The sequence below is a fragment of the Siphateles boraxobius genome, unplaced genomic scaffold (assembly GCF_051911475.1).
Source record: "Siphateles boraxobius isolate OS27281-9 unplaced genomic scaffold, OSU_SipBor_1 16, whole genome shotgun sequence".
Classification (NCBI taxonomy): Eukaryota; Metazoa; Chordata; class Actinopteri; order Cypriniformes; family Leuciscidae; genus Siphateles; species Siphateles boraxobius.
This window is the reverse complement of record NW_027508766.1, coordinates 5,399,020-5,425,654: the sequence shown is the minus strand read 5'-3', so window position 1 is coordinate 5,425,654 and position 26,635 is coordinate 5,399,020. Positions and strand designations below refer to the sequence as shown.

Sequence of the window (26,635 nt, the reverse complement as noted above, 5' to 3'; positions counted from 1 at the left end):
TTAAATCTCAATACAAAATAATTTTTTTTTTTTTTTAACAGCATAGACACCTTTATTTGACAGTTACGAGACAGGAAATCATGGGAGAGAGAGGTGATGTGGCATGCAGAAATGGACTCGGATTCTAACCGCGGTCGGCTGCGTACGTATACGCATTAAACTTCGCTATGCCATGGCCACCCCACACTAGCTTTGTGTCCCATCTTGGTCACCCCAGTAAAAATGTCCTGGATACGCCACTGAATGCACGTCCCCATGTTGCAAGGATCTGTACACAATTCCTGGAAGCTGAAAACATCCCAGTTCTTGCATGGCCAGCATACTCACCGGACATGTCACCTATTGAGCATGTTTGGGATGCTCTGGATCGGCGTATACAACAGCGTGTTCCAGGTCCTGCCAATATCCAGCAACTTCGCACAGCCAATGAAGAGGAGCGGACTAACATTCCACAGGGCATAATCAACAACCTGATCAACTCTATGCGAAGGAGATGTGTTGCACTGCGTGAGGTTACTGGTGGTCAGTACACCGGATACTGACTGGTTTTCGGACACACACACACACACACACACACACACACACACACACACACACACACACACACACACACACACACACACACACACACACACACACACACACACACACACACACACACACACACGTATAATTTGTATTAAACAGTCTGAATTTGAGACATTCATAATCTAAAACAGTGACACATTCACTAACACTAAAAGAGTCATTTAATTTCCAAGGATTTATTAATTGGTGTGATATTCTCATAAAAATAATTATTAATTAATAAATTAGGAATTGATTTATTCATACATCAAACCCTGAATTGCATCAAATATTTATTGAAAACTGCAGGAGTGAGAACATACAATAAACACTAATTAACACTCTTTGTGGAAATGATCTGCAGTTCACCCATAGGTCAAGACCAGGTTTGAAGTCTGGTAAACAAACATTAATGAAGGACGGACGCTGACGATGAGGTTTTTGGATTAATATGTCAAACTTATCAATGTAGTCAGGCCTCAAGGGGAGGCTTTGAAGTTTTGTTTGAGATTAAAACATGAGACATGTGCTCTTGATTCTAACAGCTCTATCAAGGAGTCGAGGCTGTTTTCAAAGGCACTTGAACTTGTTACTATAGATAGAGACGTACTTTCAAAACGCAGCCTCTCTGAGCCAACCTCCCCAAACATGGTTCATCAAAGTGCACCTTAATTACTTTGTGTGTACAGTAATTCAAGATAGAGAACATCTGACCTTCCCATGCATTTCTTCCGACTGAGTCCCTAGAGCTAGAAGTAAGCTTTTTACAACTAGGAGGTCCAAACATATAGAAACCGAAAAAGCCCAAGGGTAGAGAACCTCAGGAAGTCAAAAGAGGAACGAACAGGCTCCAGACAATGTCTTTGCTTCTATGCTTAGTCTGACAAGCAAACATTCACACAAAGCAGGTCTATCAGCTTCCTCTGAGAGAGACAACACTGAATGTAACACATGCTAGTACATATCTCACTGACCTGGTGTTCTACAAATAGCTCTGAACAGTTGTACTATAGCTATTGGGCACAAAGATATAGACTGAAAGCAGCTATAGACCTCTTCTTTAAAAAATAAAAAAAAGAGAGGGAAAGGTTACCAGAAGTGGCTGATGTCATGTTATGTACAGTAGATTAGAAGTAGAAACAATTAGCAGAGCTAAAAGACTATTTGTCATTAAGAGACTTACAGTCTCTCACAAGCTATGTTTCCATTCCAGTTGTTAAAAATCAACATGGGCTGATTGGAAAAACGTGCTTCTACCTATATTTTTGCAAATCTCCTAAAACGTAATACATACAATTCACTTCAGTTTCCCGGTGAAACTAACACTAGTAGTGGCACAACTTTTGTTCCTTTTCCAACAAACTACAGTGGCAGATTATCAATTAATAAAGACTAATTTTAATGGGTTCCTTGAACAATATGATGTGTCGATCTCAAAACACATTTATCATAGTGCCTGATTTATAAACTACTACATTTTGACATTTGTATGACATTGACATAATCACCACAAACACTCATGAGTCTCATAAAAAAAACACACACACAAAAAAACAAGTAACGAGATATCAAAGATTTGAAGCTAAAATGACATGGTTGCTTGCTTCAGCAAATGCGTTTGCTTTTGTTAACACTATTGGTTATGTTTATGGGTAGAGTTTAGTGTAGGTGGTACGTCATTTTCAAATGCAATAGAGAATGAACCTTTTAGCGCCCCTCAGACACTTAATTTCCCAACTGCAGCAATCCATACAACAATCAATGTAACAAACGTTGCCAGATTCGCTTTCATCGAAAATGTTGTGAAATGTGCAAGAAGCAATATAACATAATTTTGCAGAAATGTCGCCACAGGCATGTTTAATAATGAGCTTAGGTTGTAAAAATCACAATATCATCAAAATAATTTGCAAATAAAATAATTTGCAAGTGTTTCCATCCTGTGAGAACAAAATCACCATTTCTGGTCCAGAATAGAAAAGGAAATGGAAGTTTTAACCACTGGGAAGCTACTGTGTCTCATTTTTAAAATGTATTCTTACCAAATCAATTTTTTATCCACCCTTAAGTGAGAGGGCATGTTTTTATGTGCAAGTTTAAAGAGAGTTCAAGTGAAAAAAAGAAAGAAAAGAAAGGCAGTGAAGCGTAGCGTTAAGTGTCAGGATAGTGCTACCGAGCATGTGTTGCACGTTGGACAAGTCTCCGGACACACATTGGATAAGTGGTTGCCCTCCAGAGAACTCCAGGCATCTTACCCAGACCAGGCACACAAAAGAGCACAGCAATCCACTGGCAACACATCAAAGCACAGCACTGTAGCTACAAAAAAAATCCTGCTAGCGTTTTGTATACGATTTGGGGAGTTTTGACACTGTGACAAAATACAGTGTACTACAACTGCATTCTACTTGTCTCACAACAAGAAGCGTTGGGCCAAAAAAATATAACTTGTGAACCTTAGAGCCAAGTAGATTTTAAATGCAACTTTCAAAAATTCCATATTTACCCAGGGAACAAAAACAGGTTACATTGAAAATACATGGTGATCACTAGCTAGTGAAAAAATATGTATTTTATGTCCCATCAGTAGTTTTTTTCCCCATCTCACTAGAACAACAAGGATTACCACCAGAGCTCCCTGAAATATATTTTATTTAAAAAAAATGTTATGTTGCTGTCTAAACTTTAAAAAGTAGTTCTACCAGAGCCAAACATTGTGAGAGCCTTTGTCACTCTGAGAATGTGTCTTCTGTGATGAACAACAGTAAGGAGATCTAAAAAACAAAGCAGTTCATTCTGAATATACACCTCCTTTGTATGATGACTTTTTATATATTGTTGTGAGGAATGTACAACAGAATGTGCAATTGATAAATATCGATCTTCATAGTAAGACAAACTGCTTGAATTTATATAGGACAAGCATCATGCAATTGAGTAAAATAACGCTTGGAAACTCTTTTTCCCCCCTCACACTAAGTCCTGAAGATCATGAATTGGTTTTATGAACAGACTTTGAGGACACAAGTAATGGGTCTCTGGCATACGTGCCTGGCAAACACATCTGAGAATGCCCTAACTCTTTGAACCTCGGCGAAAGGGAACGAAAAGCACAAATCTTTGGAAGACAAGCAGGGTGGATTGTGAGGATGATGAAGGCACAGGTTTTGGATCAAGGTCAGCTCCTTTAGAACACAGTGAAGGGTTTCTAACAATGAACACATTCATGGTGGCCAGTCGACTCACTATAGCAGGATTTCGCACATAACTCTGACTTGCCATCTCATTGTGGGGCGCATAGTAAGTTTACGATGACAAAAGCCTTTCCCTCTTTCTGCCCCCTGGGACCCCCATCTCTGGCATTCACATCCCCATTTAAGTCATCTGAATGGAAGCAACAAAAAGTGCCCTGGTTCACCACATTTGGCTAATTTGGAGGATGCTCTCTTGTTGTTGTGATTCTTTGGAAGATAAGAACATAGCAATAATGGAATTTGGTTGCCATGACAACTCATAGGTGATGCAAGGTCTTATTAAAAGAGGTAATGCACATTACAAGGTTAAAGTTTAGGTCATTTTAAATATGCTCCAAACGCAGAATGAACATTTAACTTTAAAGTTTTTTGGGCTTAGATTAAACCAGGATTAGGACTTAGTTTAATTAGGACATTTAAGTAGTTTTTATAAACGTGCCTTTGGAAAAAACATTACTTTGTGCATCTTGAGAAAAGCAATGGCAATGACATATTTTAAGATATGTCAGTGCAAGTGACACAACCGCACAAAGCATTTTAGTCTGGGACTAAGCTTAAACCTCATCTGTGAAACCGGGATTGTGATTCTAATAGGTACAAATAATTAATATATATATAATGTAAATAACTAATATACTGTACCTATATGTGTGTGTGTGTGTGTGTGTGTGTGTGTGTGTGTGTGTGTGTGTGTGTGTGTGTGTGTGTGTGTGTGTGTGTGTGTGTGTGTGTGTGTGTGTGTGTGTGTTGGGGGAGGGACTAGATGTTTTGCTCTCTTTGATCCATGTGGGAGTTTACCACTTTCTGTTTTTTTTTTTTTGGAGAACAATATAGGCTAAATTTTCTGTGAACTGCTTGTTCAAGCTACACCACACCTCATCAAAGTAACAAAACTGGTACAAGACAGTGTGCTGACCTGGACCTGACCCCTGAAAAGCAAAGGATGTGAAAAGATACTGTTGTATTTGAGTCTTACAACCTCTTTCACCTCCTCTGTCCTGAGGTACCAGCCTGGTATTGCAAACATTTAAAGTACCCTTTCGTGTTCATCACAAAACATCTAAACAAAAAGAATGTGCGGGTAAAGTAATACGTAATGATGAGCTACACTTATTCCAGATGGGACACTAAACAGATGTTTTTCAGTGATTCTTGCATACAGAGGGCTGGTGGAATCTCTCTACCCACCTTTTCATTGTTTAGTTGGGAAGAAAAACACTTGTTACCAAACATTTAGTCTTGTCTTTCTCCTGGGGGTCGACAAGACAAGGCTTTTGTATATGGCTTAGCTTGAATGCCTCTGGTGCTCATTAATATGGCTTTGTCATGGCATGACTCTAGGGCAGGGGTGGAATTGTTAAACCTGTCTGATTGTTAAACCTTGACTGAGCTCCTGATTGACCATGACTCCCATCATCTCATGGTGGTATTTTTGATGTGGATATTAAAAAAGAAATAAAACATAAGAAAGATATACAATATCCCATGAAATGCCAATTCTTTGAATGCTAAAACTTTCTTAGGTGCCTATGTTGCCAGTAATTGAATCCTAAAATTAGGAGAAAAACAAACTTCACTTTTAGTTTAAAGTTTTTTACACAAGTAGGTGGTCACTTCTCAAAACTCTTTGTACAAAACATCAGACTAGACAGTTGTGCCACAGCTAGTTAAAACCTAGTGTTTTCATCAGGGCTGTACAGTACATGTTTACTGTCATATAACCATAGTTTCAAAACACATGATTGTGACCATGTGTTATTGGCTGAACTTCGGTCTTATCACTAAAACTAAAATGATTTTCTTTCAATTTACAAATTTTAGTATTATTTCAACCTCAAACAATGCTAGATATGTTTTCCAAAGTTACCACTGAGGTTCTGAACTAAATGTGTTACAAGAGTGCTCTTAAGTTATTCCTAAATTAAACAATTGAAACGTGTTCAAACATACTAAAAAACTATTTTTGATTATATGTTTGGAGATGTGTTGACAATTTACAACAACTTAAAATAGTACCAAAGCAATTGAAAGAAACTAGCTCATCATTTTCTAATAAAAAACGTGGAAAAAAGCACCTTGAAGTGAACGTTTTGCAGAGACAGCCCTCCTGGAACAACTTGTGGTTACATGCCTTGCTCAAAGACGCAGTACTGATGTTAGGAGATGTAACTTTCTGATTTATAAGTCACTCCATTACCTGTTCCACTGTTTCTATCAATCGTGAGCTTAGAATTATACGGTTCTATCTCCACTTTTGGTCGAAATTGAGTTTTTGACATAATCTTATCCATTGGGTGTTTATTAATGCCTGTGCGTGTTATTTTTGTAAAAAAATATTTTGTTAGTAGTTATTAATAAAATAAAAAGGTCCCATCTCACAAAACAGCAGGGATATAAAAACTCTGATGCTCAATTTCTCAGAACTACTCTAAACGGAGTTAGAACTGTATAATTCTAAGCTCACGCAATGCCATTTCATAAGATTACAGAACCACTTTACCCTTTGACTCTAAGAATCCTAATATATCAATCCAAACCATAAACAGTGCAGGAAAACAAGTGAATACTGCATGATTTGTGGATTTAGGTTGAGTAGATATTTAGCATGGCAGTGGACATCTTATCTGTCTGTTAAAGTATTATGATCTCTTTTAACAAGTGTCAGTCAATGCAGTAAAACACTTGTATTCCAGAGGGAGTGTGCTCAATAAAACGTGCCCCTTGACTGCTTACACCTGTCCACCTCCTGACCCATTCCTGAATGACTGGAAAAACAGCAACATGGCCCACTTAAAGGCCAATTTTCTATTCTCTGGGTAAAGTCTGCTAATCTGCTTCACAGATCTCTCAATCACATTATTCATTTTTCAATGTTAAAATCTCGTATCCCAGCCTAATATACAGAGCTAACTAGTGATAAGTGATTTGTTGGTCGATTCCCTACAAAACACAGAGCTAAACCAGTCAGAAACATCTGTTTAAATTAACCCTAAAATACAAATGCTATTTTTAGCCCCATTCATCTTCTAGGGAAATCTGTGTCCTTTTAGACTCACATATGCATTTTTCACTTTTGACATTTAAAGGGGCAATTGGCAACTATTTCAACTTAATAAAACCGTTTAGAAATCATTTAGATGGTTAAATAACCTGTTCTGGTGAGAATGATGACTTTCCCCGCTCCCCCCAAACGTTCCTAGGCGGAAAACCAACCTTGCAACATGGGGATTAACGTCCCGGTAAATTGGAAATAGGAAGTCTCGTGAGAAGCGAGAACGAGCGAGAAACACAAAATGCTTTACGGCAATTCGACATAAACACACACGTCACCCTCAATGTGTATGATTTATTACCCACCTCGGTAGACATACTCCACACGATAAAGTTGGCCGGCTCCCATAATAACAAATGCACATGAGCAGCGGTAGAAACGGGGAGGAGGGTGCCGCAAGTGAGTTTTTTTACGACATTGTTGTGAAATATACGCCTCACAGCTGTAGGGGGAGCTCGTTGAGAAAACATGAGACAACAAAAGTGAAAATCAGCGAAGAAATAGCTAGAGTTGCCGAATGCCCCTTTAAAGCCAACACCAGGGTGCTTCCATATGACAAACCTCCAACGTGATCAGTGCAGTAATGTACAAGCATGGTTAATGGCAGAGACTCTGTGATCCTCACACATAATGTAGGATGAAGTAGAAGTGGGTGAAAGCTCTGCTCTCTCATTATCACTCCCTTTCCATGGAACAGTAGTAAAGAAACACTGGGCTGGGTACCAAATGCTAAATCTTACCTAAGTAGGGACAAAAAGAGGAGGCTTTTGTATATGGCTTATCTTGAGTGCCTCTGGTGCTCATTAATATGGCTTTGTTTTGGTATGACTTAAGGGCAGGGAGTGGAACGTCTGTCAGGTTGTTAAAACCAATTTAGGCTCTGAACTATACTTGACCATGAATGGTGAATGTTTCTTATGCGGACAATCAAAAAGGGACATTGAATAAGACATCTCTATGACATTGAGGTAAATTCAACAAATCTGCATTGAAATGAAACGTGTCAGTTTTCTTGCACCACTGCTGTTGAATCTACAGCACCACAGAACATATAAAGCATAATTAATAATAATACATTGTGAACGAACTGCAAATTATGTCCATTTCACAAAGAAGAAAGCTTTGTGTATCATCTATGCACTACCGTTCACAAATCAGAGGTTAGTAAGATTTTTTTAATATTTTTAACACTTTCCCGCCAGCATTTTTGATAATTTTCACATAATTTTCATGGCCCCTAGAATATTTTGTTGCATCAATATCTGAACATGCAAAATATCATAAGAAAGAACAGAGAACAAAAACATTTTATTCTAGCTTCATGCATTCTTTTTTTTCAAATGTAAGTTTCATAAAAAAAAAAACATTTTGAACAAAAAGTTACGAAAATGGCGTATTCAAAATACAGTAAAAAACAGTAATATTGTAAAATATTACATATAACCATCTAAATAAAAAATATTAAATATTCCTGGGATAGCAAAACTGAATTTCAGCAGCCATTACTCCAGTCAAGCTTAAAATAGCATTATTTATTTTAAATATCAAAATCAACTCTAACATTATAAATGTCTTTGTCACTTTCGATCAATTTACGCATCAGTCAGAACGATCAATTTCTTAAAAAAAATAAAGAAAGAAAAAATAAAGAAAATTTACTGACCCCAAACTTATGTATGTATACTCACTTAGCTGCTCCAAGTATTTGAAATGAATGACACACCTGGATCAAGCTTATCAAAGTGAATGTGTTGTCAAACTTACCCCGGAGAAAAGAGCACAGTAGTTATTCACGGCTCTGTCAAGCCTTGTTGTTCAGCACTCGCCACACAGAGAAAGCTTGAATGCTTTCACTGCATTGATGATTTCAGCAACATTTTACTTCAAACACCTCTTCAGCACAGATAAACCAAGTATATCAAAAGTAAAACATCTAACAAGGTTTTAAATCTTTGGTCCCCAACCATTATCCCTAAGATATGATTTGAACTACTCTATGAAGCCCTAAAGCAGGTAAAGGAACGGAAATGCAAATCTTCAATAAATGAATTACATTTCCCATAAACGTTATCAGCTTCCCTTTACAGCGTTGATCGTACAAAACTGTAATTTTCGCCCATATGCCTGTAAAATGACAAAACATTCAAAGCTAATGACAGATCAGCACTTCCCTCTGAAAATACCTTGAAGGATTTCCCTCCCCTTCCGTACCTCTCTTTTTTTCACAATCTTTCCGCTGCAAATTACAGTTTTCCCCATTAAGAGGCAAAGCAGACTCTATCCAGGTGTTTTGCACTGCTAACAATAACTGTCATGACACCTGAACAGAGAGAGGCTAAGTGTAGTGTTCGTTTGATGTTATACAGATGACAGGAGAGGAGAAGAGGAAAAGACAGGTGTTGAGGCAAAGACAGCAGTGGGATAACCACAGGGAATGTAAAGAAATTGAGCATTAGCTGTCTCACAGCACTGTCTAACTGTAAATCATCCTGTTGGCCATTAGCCAACCCTCGACCAGGGAGTAAAGTCAGGCGACACAAAGAACAAGAGCATTCCTTTCAACGCAGAGACATCGTGAGAGAACTATGCCAGAGAGAAAGAGAATATCAAAGGAAAGAGAATGAATCTTCTATCTTCTATCATAGTCAGTGGCAGCGAGTTGCCTGAACTAGACAACACACCAGCCTTAAAATCTTTTATGAATATGATTACATTACAGACCTTGACGTTCACCTCGATGGAAAACAGTAAATTTGTCAAAGGAGACAAGTTAAAGATGCATTTTTATACTAAACTGTAAAAATAATAAATCAAAATTTGAGAAAACTCAAAACTTAAGGCAAACAGCTTGAGCACTTTTTTAGTACACTCAACTCAACATCTGGAAAAAATTGTTCTATCAACTTAACAATTAAGGTTGGTATGTGCTTTCTTAAAACAATTTTCTATAAAATCTTAAATTATTGTTTTAATTTGTGGATCCAAGTTCAATAAGCTTGTGTTTAAAGTTAAGCTAGGTATAAAAATTACATAACTGTGATGTAGAACTTTCTTAGTTTATTTAACTTGTTTGTTGAGAAAACATAAACGGTTAGTGTTACTTCTGTACACCAAAATAGGTATAATATTTGAAATGGAAGAAACTTCACCGAAAAGAACACTAATCACTCTAATAGTAACTTGAAACATAATTTTAACAACAAATTATAATCAAAAACACAACTACATAGAGCTTAAACATCTATATTAATGCTGAATGAGAAATATTTATGTAATCATCATTTGCTTTGACCAAAAATACTAATTATTCAAGTGCAACTGAGCATGTTCAGCAGTCTGTTAGTTGGACTCCTACCATCAAAACTTGACATTGTAAATTCATGCTGTTTAATATTTTAAGTTGCTCTCTAAATGGCTTAAAATGTACTGTATTGTTTTTTTCATAATGTCAACTTTTTCTACAATCGATGCAGATAACCAATCCAATTGTACATTTTTTGGTAGCCAGATAAGCAATAAATTGGCCAATATTAGATATTAACCTACGTGAAATTGTCGATCATAAACACTTTAGTTTAGGGTCCAATTCTCACAATAAACTAGTTGCTAATTAGCATGCATATTACTAGGATATTGGCTGTTTATAAGTACGTATAAAGCGTATTTGGCATGACCATATTCTAGTAATTAGCTGTTTATTGAGGCAAAAGTCATAGTTAATAATTAGTTAATAGTGAGAATTGGACCCTAATCTAAAGAGTGACCATGACTACTTCTTTACTATTCAACAATCATTTGGCCACTGAAATAAAGAAAAAAAAAAGGTCTTATGGTCAACTTTCTTTAAAAAAAACAAATGTGAGAAGAATATCCTGTGTGCCATGGATTAAAATAATAATAATAATAATAATTTTTATTCAAAGAACTTACAATATTTGGCCAGCCAGAAATAATCTCACATTTAACAACCAATATCAATGTGACTGCTGATATACTGTAATTCCAGGTATTAGCGCAATTTTTAATGGCTGGCCACCTGATACATAAATACCAGGTGTAAACAATTCCTAAACTTTATTTAACCCATTAGAAATGTGAAAACTGTTGAGGGGAAAAACACAGTTCCAGTGGGTTTGGCTGTTGAACTGATGAGATTAATGATGTCTGTGTGTGGAGGGCGGTGAACAATCAGAGGGGTTTGTTTACTTTGCCTGACTTCTACAAATGTAAGCGCCCTTTGCTGATTCGGTTCCGCATAAGAAAGAGGGTGGAGGCTGCCTGCTATTTGCAGCAGACAAGATAAAGAATGCCTGTGTCTAAAGGGAAGGCAAAAAGCACGACCCCGAGCACATGTAATGACCTTCTATTAAAATACCCACAGGTTTGTTTGCAGCATCTAGACACGACTGAGAAGCAGGGGCTTCAGGGATTAATGAGCAAACCGCTGCTAAAAAGACCAGAGCGAGGCACAACTAGTTCAACTGAGGACAAGCTTTGATCTTAGTTCTTTTTGTGTAGCTGAGCATTTAATATCCTAAACTTTGAAAAGTTTAATGGTAAAAGAAAACTGGAGGAATCTTCCTATAAAAATGTGGATATTAAATACTTCCACACAATTAACTACTAAGTGAGCCAAAGGCAGTTTACAAATCCACAACAAAGAGAATGATACTGGTTAATTTCCTAACTTGTTTTTTTTTGCTACAGTCAGTCACACATTACACACTTCCTGAGAGGTTCGACCCTCACACTATAGTCTTGCTTACGAAAAGGTCCATGGTGTAAAGGTCAATAACCTTAGCCATCACTTAACCCGCCTACTCCATTGTGTTGATATGAACCCCCCACGTCTCTTTAATTCTCATCCAACTCTTAAAAAACACCCTGGGAGTCTTTTTGATGGGGGAGGTGGTCTAACGGTTAATTATGAGATAAAATGTGGAAATTAAAATGTATAAATATAGATTTAAAAATTTCTTGAGATTTTTTTAAAGAAATTTAAACTTTTATTCAGCAATATCATGGTTTCAACAAAAATATTAGGCAGCATGTTATAGATGTAATATGTAATAATGTATCTTGAGTGCCAAATCAGCATATTAGAATGATTTCTGAAGGATTGTGTGAGCAATGGCTGCTAAAAAAATTTCCATTACAGGAATAAATTGCGTTTTAAAAGGTTTTAAAAGGGAAAAGAGCTACTTTAAGTTGTAAAGATCTTTCATAATATTACTGTTTTACTGTAAATAAAACAAATGAACAAGTAAATGCCTGGATGAGCATAAGAACATAATAATTTATAAATGAATAATAAATTAATAATTGTGAATGCAAGACAAGTCAGATTCTTCTATCCAATTTCATAAAAAGCCTCTGACAAAATGACCACAACACCCACACTCCATTATATAACAGAAAAGACAAACTAACCAGTAAACTTTGACAATGAATGAAGCCTTTCAAAATGCTTCAGATGCTTAAGATAATGTCACAAGTACAGTATGGTGCAATCAATCTAAAAGCTCAAAAGTATTTAACACATTTCTCAAGTATCAGCTGCACTTCGTAAAAGCCAATAAACCACCTTATCATACAAGCAAAGAAATATATTATTACAGTATACACACACACAATACAACTCATAATACATATACATAATTATGCATCCGCTCAATGTTTTTACCACAACAAACTTTAAAGACAATGTGAATGACACTAAACTGTGTAAATGATTGACTCTGAAATGTTTTATCTTTTGATTGCAGTGAATATGTTATCCATATTTATATTTAAAGACCAGTCCCGCTATTAAAGGAGTTTAATTATGGAGCATTGAAAGAGTCTGTTGTGTGTTTGCTTTCTAATTCCCCACCATTTAAAATGGGACCTGACGACAAGGAGCCATTCATAGGGTGGATTAATATTTCCAACAGACACCAGAGTTTACACTCAACACTCTGAAAAAAAGCTTTGTAATATTCCAAGACACAATCAAGATAAGAATCTCACACCTTAAGTGTATAACAAATCAGGGCTAAATTACTCTCATAAATGCCAGCCTGGATTGAAATGATGCTGATTATAAGCTATTCATTTTGTTGCATGAACATGCCAGGGGCTTGCCTCAAGTTAGGTTCATTACCAAACGCTGCTGAAGAACGTGAAATTGGAAGATAGTTTCGTTGGCTGAGGCTTGATGTTAGATCCCCTCTTATCAGTTGGGACCTTTGCCAAGACCTGTAGATTTGATGTGTGAAGATCTCTTTGTACCAGCATAACAAGTGCAAACTCAGTCCCGACGTCTTGTGCGGCAGGCCACACGGTGGAAGCTTTGTTTTGCCACTGAACAGGAGAACATGAGCAAAAACCAAAATTAGGCACTTGAGGGTGGAGAAGGCTGGAGCCAGAGACAGGCCCTGTCTGGCTGTCTTTCCTCAGGCTACCGTCTTTCCGCACTTCAGTCGTTTCACCTCCGCTTGTCTCCATGGAATTCACAGAGGGGTCCATGTTTAAAAACACAACAGGAACAATAGCAAGATGAAGTCACAGATGTGCAGACAACCACACGGAGATGCGTAATAACCTCTGACGTGAGATTTTCCAAAATGTTTCTCATCAAGACTTTATGAGTCTTTCAACCTCAAATTGACCTTTGAAATTTGCCCTGTCAGATCATCTTGCACTTCAGTGTTACTCCATTTCTGAAACCTCCAGCTTTTGGTGGATCAGCATGGGATGAAATTGTAGTGCATGAAGTGTTGAATCCAAATGTCAAATTGAATCAAGTCTGAACATGAATTATTCTGACTGCCAGAGGCTGCACTTAAGGGAGAGCGACAGGTCGCCGAACTCAAGAGTTATCTTCTGGAGTTCATTGCAAAAGCTTTCTCATGCCATCTCATAGTATGCTGAACCCCCAGCTAGAGTAAAATTTGAATCTAAGAAAAAACTAAACTCAAACCACAGAAGCCTTAGGTAAACATTTGCTAATTTGACCAAAACATCCATCCATCCATACTTCAAGGCAAAACCTTTTTTCAAAACTTTCAAGCCTCTGTCAAGCCAACATTCAATGTTTGTTTTACAAACTTTGCTTTTTTTTTATTACCTAAAAACCTTTGTATTGAATTTCAATTCACATCCATTCTTCTTTCTTACATTCCAATCTGAATTGCACTTATATATCCTATTTGCTACCTCGATTGAAATTCACCTTACATTCAGGAATTAAAAAAGCAACCTCAGTTCAATTCTGAACAGAACTCACCCTTCAACCTTCATCTCTCCTATCTGGCAAATAATTCACTCAAAAATGAAACGTTTGTCATCATTCACTCACCATCAATCTGTTACAAACATGTATGACTGTCTTTCCTCTGTGGAACATTAAAGAAGTTTTTATTTATTTTATTTTTCATACAATGGAAGTCAATGGTCACCAAAACTGTTTGGTTACCAACATTCTTCAAAATATCTTCATATGTGTTGCGCAGAGGAAAGAAAGTCATGCAAGTATGCAATAATAACGTCTGTTTGACCATCGTGGCCATAAGTATGGTAAAATGTGCCTCCGTTTAACTTTTTAGGTGGCAAGAGAGTGATTGCTTGGAGAAAATGTTCTTGACAACATTTGTAACATAAACATTAGACAAAAGTTAGTTGTTCCAGTGAGGTCATGTTTAAAAATGCACACTATACCAATCTATCCACAGCAATAGACAAGGTGCAAACACGCTTCAATTTAGAGCTGTAAGATAATCACTTGGAATGAACTGAGGAACAAAAGGCGATGACCTTCAGACAAACAACTCAGAAAAGGCACCATCAAGCAAGAACTAGCTGTTTGCAGAGGTTTTAGACAGTTCAGGCGGTTTGGAGTGCTTTTCTACTACTCAAGCAGGGTGTTTGCTTTAAGCAAGTATCTATGTGCATGTTTGAAGAACAAGAACTGTGCTCTAAGATATTCCTGCATCTAGGAAATTAAAGACTGCTAAGACTCTTTTTAAAAACTCCCTTTTTGCTCTGTGCCCAAATTGTTTGTCATATTGCTGCTTAGCTTGATAAGTGGGACAAAATTGTATGTGTTCAATGGGCCAGAAAGGGGATTAAAGCCCGTTTGTTACCTAAAGGCCTGCTGGATTACCCACACAAGCCATGTGAGGTTATCCACAACAGGAAACCCATGGAACTACCTCACTCATTAATGTAGCATGAATAAAATCAGGCCCTGCCTACTACAAATGATATACTGCCCTATATGTGTGACTACATAAAATCCAACAGTGAATAAAAAGGTTTGTGACTGCTACCAACAGAGAAGATCAGTTCTATGAAGTAGATACTTGTTATCTTCATGTTTGGATGCATGTTTCACAATCCCATGTAAAAGTCTTCAGGGTTCAACTTCAGATTTAGTTGCATTGAGACATAAAGAAACAGGTCAAGTGTTAAGTGACCTATCGTTAAAACAGATTCTATGTAAAAATCAGAAAAACACAATAATGAGGCTTAAAATGGGGAGAACCTCCATGAGCCTTGAGGTCAATGAAGCCTAAGGCTTTATCCTCTGAAAAATATGGCTACCACACTAAAAAACATCATGGGTGGCATGGGTGAACGTGACGCTCTCTCTATTTAATAACCCAGCACAATCGTATTTACTCTGCATGTGATCTATTTGTTGGTAAAATTGCTAAATAACCCCCCTAAACAAGATAACTAAGTAGATATGGTTCAAATCTTTTTTACAAGACCGTAAGTAGTTAATTTCCAAATTCCTCAATCCCAAATAATCTTAAAATATTTTACCCCAATTAATTCCTATTTGATTTCCAAGCAAATTATAGATTTGTTAGAATGAACTAAATACTTTATTTTAAACCAATCAAACCGCCAAAATCTGTCATTTTAGGGGTCTGTGTTTAGACCGTTGAATTCTTGAGTTGCCCTACATTTCGATTGCTTGGAGGCGGACTACTTGCAGCGCAAGGAATTTGTGCTCCAGGGCACGAGTGATATGTTTAGATGTGGTGATGTACCTTATTTCAGAATGTGCTGCTGAATAGAAAGGTTGAGAGCTATTGCACTGGGTCTCATTAATCTTTATACTGTATTCATTGCAAGGACTCTTCACAGCAAAAATGCACAAAACTGCTGTTTTCTGCCATTGTTTGCTAAAACGAAATTAACACTCTTGAGAAGTCTGCATCTGTCATTACACCTACTGTTTTTTTAACACTCTCCGCTTTCGAAAGCTAAAGTAGCAGAGCTAAAAATATTGATAGAAAAACTTTAGACCAACTGCCAAATAACTCTCAACAGGCTCTTCAGATTACATATACATGTTCACCTTCATGGCACTACACACAACAACTGGTTAGTTTCTGACACCATAAAAAATTTGAATAAATTAATATAACATTCAAAAGTTTGGAGTCGGCAAGATCTTTTTTTAAAGAATTATCTTATGCACCGAGATTACATTTATTTGATCAAAAATACAGTAAAAACACAAATAATGTGAAACATTATTATAATTTAGAATAATTTTCTATTTTAATACATTTTAAAATGTAATTTACTCCTGTGATGGCAACGCTGAATTTTCAGCATCATTATTCCATTCTACAGAAGATCCTTCAGAAATCATTCTAATTTGATGATTTGGTGCAAAACGATGTTGAAAACAGTTGTGTTGCTTAATATACTTGTGGAAGCCATATTAAATTTTTAGCATTCTTTGAAGCATATATATAAATAAAAGTATTTGCCTTTAAACTAAACTTTTACTGACCCCAAACCTTTTAAAGGTAGTGTGTACCTTTACTTTCCATCGCTATCATCAAACAAAGGGTTAAAAAGCTGACACAAAACCCATAATTAGCTGAATTGAAGAAAGCTATACAAGTACACAGAATTAAATATCTTAATATTATTTCTAATACAACAAGAAACTAAATAAACCAATTAGCTATACGTTTTGACAGGGTTTAAGCATTCACTTAACTGGTGCTTTGATTTGCTAACGACTTCTGAAAAGAGTTTGGAGCCATAATTGCTATTTAAATCCTGCCCTTTTTTCCCCTATATCAGGACACTTGGGCTCCTTGTCCAGGTGTTTTGGCTGACTTTTCTTTTGAACTTCAAAGAGCCTCTTCCTGACTCTCTCCAGCATGTCTCCACCTGCCCACGACTGTCTTACCAACCCGCTCCCCATTTTCCCCACAAAGCCTCTTGAATCCCAGGAGGAGCAGAGTTTTAGGGAATAATGCACATACCATTCACTTCCATTCCCAGTTCTCAGGGCAGTGAAGGAAAGAATCCTGCTGCAGTGTTTACACTTCTTTTAATTACTGTCATTACACAATAGCAGAGACCAAGATGTGTCATTATTTCCCATTAAACCATGAAGAAAATCTGTTGTGCACTACAGTTCCATGTATGAAGCTTGTGTGAAGCAGGTATTTTCTCTTGTAATGAAAAGAAAGTGCTTGTGCACTCAAATTGTTAATATTCCTGCAAGTAATCATGGATGAAGGTTAAAATTACACACATACGTTAACATAGAAAGCATTAGTTCTGCAAAGGGAACAACAAAAGGGCAATCTCATCATTCACAACCGCAAAATGAAAGGGAATCTGAGAGGTGTCTAACAATTTGCACTGAGCTGTAACAGAGAGACCTGAATATAAGGCTTCTATCCATTTCTCAAGGTAGCCTACACAATCTCTAGTCTAGACCATCTCCTTCTAAGCACCATTCACAAAGTCAGCATGTTTATTATTTATAAGGTATTTCTTCTCAAATCTATCTGTAGGGACTGTGAGACATTCTTACTGATACTTTACCAGGTGACTCATTTCAGTGCCAGTGCTGTGATAATGGGCAACTAAATAATTAAAGACACAATGTCTGACTTGCATACCATGGAGCAGGAGTATTGCTTAGAGCCCCAGATCTCAACACAAGTACATTAATACTCAGATTAAAAGGGAGCGAAAACAAGAGGAGGAATGGATACGTACCGCAAACAATGCGCCTTGATGGACACATGCTCCTGTGGATGGAAAAAATGAGGTGAACAAGGGTGGAAGAGGATCCATACATCAGCTTTCACTAGCAGGCCAAATGACAATTCATTACTACTCGTGACAAATGTCACAGTCATGAGAATAATGTGTCCGAAAATGTCTTGGACATTCATAAATGCCAGTATCACCCAATGTGAGAGAACACAAAAGATTGTCACACAGTTCATTAATGAAATGTAACGGTTTAGGCTACTCTCAAAAGCTGTAAAGGGAAAAGGATGTCAGTCAACATGTTATAATCATTCTTGATCCGTTTTAAAAGTTTGACATTCATTTGCCATGTTAACAGATAGGCCTACAGTTGAGAACTGAAAGACACTGTAGCTAAACTGTATTCATTTATAGGCATCAGGCAAGGGAACAAATGTATTTAAGATTATAGAAACTGCATAAATTGCATGCAGATAATCGTAAAAACATGGTCCAGAAACTTTTTTTTTTTTAAGATTAAGTTAACTATGTTAGGATGTCTATTTTTACTTCTTAAAGAAAGCCTACTTCCGTCAGGATACACTTTCATCTTGAAAACCAATCGCAATAATGTTGACTGTCAATCAAACTTCCCAATAATAATAACTGGTGTGTTATAGAATTAACGCAAATGCATCACCAGTTGATGTAGGAAGATTCATACAGAGAGATAGCCTACGTACAGGATGTGGACGCCGTTTAATAAGCAGCATCACCAAGACAGTCATTCAGTTATTTAATAGTAGGCTACAGGACACTGTATTGCGCATTGTTATTTTATCGCATTTCCATGCACCTACAGGAGAACTGATTTACACACATTTGTAAATCTATTTTATTCAACTAACCGCGCTTATTTGCAGGTTGTAGCCTACCAATAGCAACACATTTTCAACTGAATTCAATAAAATCACAATAACAGGAACACCAACCTTCTGCTTCTGGCGAGATGGTGATATATCCAATTAAAACGGTTAGAAGGATCCAAATAGGACCCATATTCACTTTAGAAACTGTTAATCCAAAATGCTCAAAAATACAATCGCTTTAAGTTGAATGTGAATTAAAACGCATCCTCGTTTCTGTCCCGAGGACTCGAATCAATCAGCAGCGCCTGAGCTTGAAGTCTTGCAGAGAGTCGGTCTCGTTACTGGGAAGCATCCAGTCCAGTGCGCTCTCCAGCGAAACTTCCTCACAGAAAGCAGTTCCGACACGAAAATCCTGCCTCTTAAAAGTACGGGCCCATAGCAAAGACAAATTGAACGCGAGTAATTACAGAGGAACACGCACTAACGACCACTGAGCGTACGAGCTGCTCTTTAAACTGAGTTATTGGAGACACGACCAGCTGCGTTCACGAGTTGAGAAACCCCCTCCTCCGTCACCTCGAAGTTACCACTGTGGGAACAAAACCTGTGGCCATCAAAGCTTTGACGTGGTTGGGGTTTTGTGGTGGTCTTCTGTTAATGCGGTTTTTTTTATTTATTAGGCCAATTAGATTGTGTAAACATGCATTCCAAACTTAGAACAATGCAAATTAAATTTCGTTAATTAAACGTTTAAATAATTTGAATAGCCTACTTAAAATAGTAGTGCACTTTAGGGTCAGAGATTCCTGAGAGTCACGTGCAGTAGCGCAATCTGATCCTTGGTTGTGCTGCTCATTCATGGGCAAATACAGAAAAGGACATTTTGTAGAACTGAAGAAATTCAAACCTTTCTAACCATGCTATATTAAAATTTCATTTTAAAATCTATTAATATATCCTACAGTAAGATTAGCTATTAAAGAATAGTACTATTTTTAAAAAGTAAAATATAACATTTTAAATATAACATATATATTGTAATTACATATTCATGGTTTAATACATACTGTCTGCAACAAAACCTGCCTATGTCTTATCTTTAAAATGCCAACAATGAAGACAAAACTTAAATTTGAGCCCAATTAGTTTAGGAGAAGTGTCTGAGCGACTACTGCCACCTGCTGTTATAGATAGGGGATGTAAGACCCAGGGGGAAAAGAACCCTAAAAGTCCCAAAGTGTACGAAGGTTTAAACATAGTATACAAATATGTGAATATAAAAAGTGACTTCTTCCCCTCAGAGGGAGGACTATAGTGGAGTTGAGGCAAAATTTGTCACATATGCAAATAGTTGTGAAATTGCAAGACTGATAATGATTTTCCAATAAAAACTTAAAATTAACCCCCACATCAAAATGTGAACAATTTTCTGTTAAATACACTAACTTGAGGCATTCCATATCATAACAAATGAATCTCCATTATGATAAAAAAGTCAATGTGGGCCGAAATCCTTCGCAACAGGGCATCCTTATTGACAATTCTGTCATATCTCTACCTAAAATATGCCTCTGCTGTAAAACCTGGCTACAGAATAATCACACAGTTATCATATTTACCATTTTATTGCAGTCTAATTTTTGTACAATGCAAATATATACATATAAAGCTCATGCCTTTTTCTCTTCTTGTGGCAACCATTCATCGATTTTGATGTGCAAACCTTCACTCGACCTACTGCAGATAATTGCTCGGTCAATAAATGGACCTGGAAGATAAGACATTTTATTCAAGTCAAAGAATAGGAGCAGTAGTTTAACCAATGTCAAATCTATTGTAGTGAGCATGGACATGGTAACAAACATGTAGTCGTCTTAATTCTGTAGTTTTTAAATGTTCAAAGGAATTCAGCCTTGGCATTTGCTCAGTTTATGAGATGGTTGCGCTAAATTAAACATATACTTAATACATTAATTACTTACCAAATTCTGCTGGTTTATGGCTTGCCACATCTTTTACAATGGCATGAATGTTTTCCAAAATACACTCCTTAGGCATATCCAGCTGTTTAACAAATCAAACTGAGTTAACAAATGTAAAACAACAACAACTCATAGATATGAAAATAAGCAGATATCACCCTGCTCGCCCTTATTTATTATATATAGATAGAAATGTCTTTCACCCAAAGCAGTTCAATGTGACTTACTGTTGCAACTTGTGTGTTAACATGGATGTCCTCCACCATATATTCATGACCAGTCTTGAACAATGCAAGCATTCTGGGTATATTTATTCCTACAGATCCTGATGCAAGAAACACAACACAAGAATCAAATTTAACCACTATTTAGTTGTACATTCAAGGGATAGTTCACCCAAAAATGAAAATTCTGTCAGTATTTACTCACCCTCATGTTGTTCCAACCCCGTAAGACCTTCGTTCATCTTCGGAACACGAATTAAGATATTTTTGATGAAATCTGAGAGCTGGATCACTCCTCCATACTAGTCCATAAGCTTCTTCAGGGATTGAAACTTGCCGGCCTCGAAAAGTCTTTAAAGACATCTTTAAAATAGTCCAAGTGACTACAGTGGTTCAATCTTAAGTTTATCAAACGACGAAAATACTTTTTGTGCGCAAAAAAAAACGACTTTATTTCAACTATTAATTTCCTTCTCTGTGAGCCTCGAGTCAGTTCACTAGTGTACTAGCGTAAGTGCTTCTGTGTTGTACGCTACCCGCATCACACACATGACCAGCGTCGGCCAATAGTGAGCCTACGTGTGACGCAGCTCTACACTATAACACAATGTGAACTGACTCAAGGCCAACAGAGAAGGAAATGTATAGTTGAAATAAAGCCGTTATTTTTGTTTGTTTTTGCGCACAAAAAGTATTCTCGTCACTTGATAAACCTAAGATTGAGCCACTGTAGGCACTTGGACTATTTTAACGATGTCTTTGATGACTTTTCGAGGCCGGCAAGTTTCAATCCCTGAAGAAGCCTATGGACTACTATGGAATGGTGATCCAGCTCTCAGATTTCATCAAAAATATCTTACATTTACATTTATTCATTTAGCTGACGCTTTTATCCAAAGCGACTTACAATTGCTATATTTCAGAGATCGCACGCCTCTGGAGCAACTAGGGTTTAAGTGTCTTGCTCAGGGACACATTGGTGTCTCACAGTGGATTCGACACGGGTCTCTCACACCACAGGCATGTGTCTTATCCACTGCGCCATCACCACCCATCTTAATTCGTGTTCCGAAGATGAACGAAGGTCTTACGGGGTTGGAACAACATGAGGGTGAGTAAATACTGACAGAATTTTCATTTTTAGGTGAACTATCCCTTTAATTGACCATGCCTGTTACATGACATGGGGAAACTCACTGACCTCTCTTGCTCTTGGGAAACTTCTTCCTCAGCTTGTTCTTCAAAGGAAGCAGCTTTTGTAGAATGTCTGGCTCAGCCAAGTAGAAATCTGCTGTGATCTCATCAACTAAAATCTGTAATTACCATTGATTAAAAGGCACACACAGTAAATGAGCAATTGCAAAAAAATCAACAATGCTCTTTTCAATAAATGATTACTATGTTATAGCCAAAACGTAGGTTGAATTCAGGGTAACTGGACCTTTTTAGGAGTTAACCTTCTCTACTCAGCCAACAAGTTCTCATGAGCTTTACCTTGTCAATCAGTTCTGCTCCACCTGCAACTGTTGCTCCATTCTCCATCGCTATTCTGGCTTGATCTGGATTCTGTAAAGCCATATCTCTAGAATTAATGTATGTAACCCGAAAAGTCTCCTGAACTGAAGCTGTAAAATCGATTCAGTCAATGATATCTATAATGTTTAACGTAAACCACAGAGTGATGCTCCCACCTCAGTGAAAACCACTATTCTGTTGTTGTTCGACTTGAAGGGATGTGGTAATTGAATTGTGCTAACAAACGGATCCACTTTTTTCTGAAACAAAACAAATGGAATTTCATTAAGGTTTAATGTTCCGTTTAAAAATAATTGTTTGTTGCAGTTATAGTGCTGAAATGTTTCTGCAAACAAGCTAAGGAGAAGTATTTTTCATCCAGTTAACTCAAAATAACATTGTTTCTAGCTCATTGAACCTATTTAATTTAAAGTGAACCATGACAAGAAAAGACAGACTTTTGTATTAATCACATACTACGTATTTTAGCAGCAATTAAACTTGATAACCTTCAAGAATCATCATAATATGGTGTAGAACAGCAGAACTTAATACATTTAAGCTTTCTTGAAGCAAGAACAGCTCCATAACAGCTTTAACTTGTCTCTGACAACTGCAAATAAAGCACGGGAAAGCTCTGTCCTGGACACATTTCCACCAAACTAACAAAACTTTTAGCAGAATTAATTCAGGGTTAGTTACTCTAGTTTTGCAGATGAATTATTTGTGGTTTAGGGCCAGAAATTAATTTTATTCCGCAAGTATGCATTACATTATCAAAAGTACTACTAAAGAAAAGTCAAATAAATTTTGTTCTTTTGAACTTGCAAGTAGCACATGAAGAAACATCGATTAGAAATGTTTCTTCAGCAGCAAATCAGCATTTTAGAATGATTTCTGAAGGATCATGTGACGCTGAAGACTGGAGTAATGATGCTGAAAATTCAGCTTTACCATGACAGAAAAACAATTACATTTTAAAACATTACAATAGAAAATACTTATTTTAAATTGCAATAACATTTCACAATATTACTATTTTTACTGTACTTTGATTAAATAAATGCAACTTTGGCAAACTTAAAACATCTTTCAAAACATTAAAAGATTTTACTGACCTCAAACTTACAAAACAGTAGTGCAATAGTTTTCGCAACCACTCAAATTCATTAATTTACAATCATTTTATAAATTCAATTAAAACTTGGATAAGATTAGACATACAAACTAGTAATATGAGTTTTAATATTTCAAAATACTACTTTATTTAACATTTGCGTACTTGGTAAGCATAAGTTGATTTCATAAGCTAATTTCAAAATCATTTTTTAAAAATATCTTACCGACACTAAACTTTTGAACAGTAGTTCAAAACGTTTCTCTCAAAGGTGCTGTATGTAACTCTTTCACTCTACTAAAGCATAAACATACCATAATATGTTTGCAGATATTGAGGAAACATGCTAAGTTCACATACTCGTTTCTCTGAAAAACACTTCTACAGCCAGTTATTTTACTTTGAAATGTGCATTTCCAGGCTGGAATGTTTGTTTTTGATTTTGTTTGTGATACTGCACGTTGCCAGTTTTCATTGTCCATTGCGCTCGTTCCTGTTGCGTGTGCTCAAACTGGCAACCCGTGTAAGCGCCGTCAGAGACAATTTATATAGAGACATGCCACTTACTCAAACCTCAATACAACTATATAGGGAAAACCCGTAACACCAAAGATGGCGGTTGTATGCACATGTCCCGCCCCTCCTGCTGGAAAGCCAATCGTCTGCTTCTAACAATCAAGACGGGAAACATTTAAGCCTATCGTCTGGTTCCACTGATGCATGCGCATAGTTGAGGTTTGCGACAGGGGAAAATACGTTACTGTTTGAAAAGGCGGCAGATTTGACATGCAGTGTATGTGTGCGTTTTGTAAATATCAGACATCCCAAGTGTCTACCGCATATTGATAGCGGCTCCCTGATGCCCGCAAATTAGTTCAAATCTCCCGGAATCTACAGCAAGCGAGCAAGAGCTCGCACATACTGTGCTTCAAGCCCTGTAGCGCGCACGTCAGAGAGGGAGAGAACCCTTTCGCATGCGTGGTAAAAGTATAACCTGTGGGGAAAAAGGCGTTTTAAACCTTATTTTGGGGCGAAATCAAACTTTTCAGCGATTTTTATCATATTTTACTGCTGTTTCTATACATGCAGTTTTTATGTCCCGGTGACCAGTTGAAGTACAGTTCTGACTCTCTGCCCATTCATTTAGATAGGAGCCTGGTCTTGTTAGTCCAAAATAGCTGCCCGGTGGCGTTGCCAAGATGGCGGCCGAGTGGCATGACTTGCCTAAAAGGACTTTGGCGCCGTCCAGTCTGAGGAGCAGGTGGTGGGAGAAACGATCTCCAATGTTTTGAATTGGACTGCAGTATTCATTTCAACTACTAGTTGTCACTCTTACAGACTGCACTTTTAATTTATTATTTTACGCAAATATTACCTTAATCAAACTTAGCTTAATAAAACAACCACACAAGACGTACCTTTTTTTCCAGCTTCATGTCCAGACGTAGATTAATGTAAACAGGCTGGTTTTCAGGACTGAAGTCCAGTTTCTGAAAGTTCTTCAGCATTTCAATGGCCACGGGTGTCTCATAGACAGGTTTTGGATAGTACCTCACCATGTACACATCATCTACTGGAGCCCAGTATGTGAGTCCATATGGTTTATGCCTGTCTTTGTCATCCACCTTTTTTTTCTCTTTCACCACCTTTTCTTGAACCTTCTCCTCTTTCTTCTCTTTGTGTCTACAAAAAGAGTTAATGAAGAACATGACTCCTCTTTGCATCTGTTTTTGCATGGTTTCTTTTTTTAATTTTATTAGACAACCTTTTTACAATGGTAAAGACTAGATCATGTAAAGGGAACTTACTTGGTAGCAATGTAGGATCTTACATGCTGCTGTCTGTTTGCAGTCAGTGAGCTGCAGGAGACAGAAGGAGCTCTCCATGTGAAGAACAAACTCTGACACCTGGGTAATACTGTGATTGAAACAAGACACATGAGCATAATAGAATTAAAATGACTTGGTCAACTGATTTATATTAATGGTTACATTACAACTAACTACTCATTAGTAAAGAGACTAAAGGGAGTGGATTAAGAGATTAACCACTAGGCAACTTTCTTGCAAAATGTACCATGCTGGCCAAAGTTTCCATCAAGAAACAATAGTTACTACAGAACTTGTCACTGTGAGATACTGTGAGCAATCATTACTGCCATCAATTATTGGTTACCATGGCCATTTTATGTAACAATTTAAAAACATGTGGCTCCTTTCCGTTTACTCAATTCAAAATAATGCATCTAATATATATTAAAATAATATAATTTATCATTTTGACAGACACGCTGCATAAATTCACATAAGCATAACTATAAGAGATCGTGGTGAAAACTGTTAGCTTCAGTAGTTATTGTACGATCAGCTCGTGTATTCTGCACATGGCAGGTTGCATGTTATTAATCATGAAAATACATTGGAATAAACAGAATATAATTAAAACAATATGTAATGCTTAAAACTGACCTCTTAAAAGACTCCTCGAGGGGGCAGCCATGTTGACAGAATTGTGTGTTACACTTTAATGTTCCGTCTAAATCATCAACCACCGTTTAATCGTTCCCATTCACAAATATCGTTATGATTGTTGTGCGCATCTTTGCTTTGGTAAAATATTGTGCATACTTAGAAATTAATTTCTATACATGCGTTATATTTGTAGATACGACAACAAACAGCTAATATGCTCGTTACATAATGCCTTCTCGTCCACCATCAATAACATTATTTGCCCCATTTATACAAACAATCCAACATACCTGCATGAAATACACAAAAGTTACACATTAAAGGTAAAAATGTTACAGCAAGTTCTTCTTCTTGCAGGTTTATTATAAACGTGTCCCTTTATGAATGCGTGTACTCTATGTTTTTAAAGGCATGCAATAATAAAATAAAGCTGTAGATAGTGTAAGTATTATTTGCAACAGCAGCATGGTCTCTACTCCACTTATTGCAGGTAAGTTGTATTTTTAGAGAGGTTGTGAGTAAAATTGCACGATTTGTTCTTTGAGGCGGATCTTTTCTCTTGTTCTCGATTCACCAATTATTA

General features: G+C 37.0%; 2 protein-coding genes across 3 annotated transcripts in view; both read right to left on the bottom strand.

The window, feature by feature from the left end:
- Positions 1-19,317, bottom strand: part of fras1 (Fraser extracellular matrix complex subunit 1) — a 127,992-nt gene extending 108,675 nt beyond the window's left edge. For both annotated transcript variants that reach the window (XM_077231329.1, XM_077231330.1), the window contains exons 1-2: positions 18,867-19,317; positions 17,899-17,930 (exon numbers count right to left, since the gene is read on the bottom strand). In XM_077231329.1, coding sequence (XP_077087444.1) covers positions 17,899-17,930; positions 18,867-18,933 — 99 coding nt within the window. In that variant the 5' untranslated portion in view covers positions 18,934-19,317. The remainder of the gene's footprint in view (positions 1-17,898; positions 17,931-18,866) is intronic.
- A 1,032-nt stretch (positions 19,318-20,349) lies between these two features.
- mrpl1 (mitochondrial ribosomal protein L1) lies at positions 20,350-26,156 on the bottom strand. Its single transcript, XM_077231305.1, has 9 exons — positions 26,050-26,156; positions 25,390-25,498; positions 25,000-25,264; positions 22,641-22,724; positions 22,444-22,515; positions 22,151-22,262; positions 20,953-21,050; positions 20,726-20,807; positions 20,350-20,511 (listed from the first exon to the last, which is right to left on the bottom strand). Exons 1-9 carry the CDS (start codon positions 26,078-26,080, stop codon positions 20,414-20,416), a joined length of 951 nt encoding a protein of 316 aa, XP_077087420.1. The 5' UTR covers positions 26,081-26,156; the 3' UTR covers positions 20,350-20,413.
- Between the last annotated feature and the right edge of the window lie 479 nt (positions 26,157-26,635).

What these genes read in the sequence shown, in the direction of transcription:
- mrpl1 (XM_077231305.1), bottom strand. Translation starts at nt 26,080, where the DNA reads ATGGCTGCCCCCTCGAGGAGTCTTTTAAGAG. An exon ending in ACATGAAGCTGGAAAAAAAG is followed by an intron (nt 22,725 to 24,999) that starts GTACGTCTTGTG and finishes GTTTTGTTTCAG; the next exon opens with AAAAAAGTGGATCCGTTTGT. An exon ending in GAGCAGAACTGATTGACAAG is followed by an intron (nt 22,263 to 22,443) that starts GTAAAGCTCATG and finishes TGGTAATTACAG; the next exon opens with ATTTTAGTTGATGAGATCAC.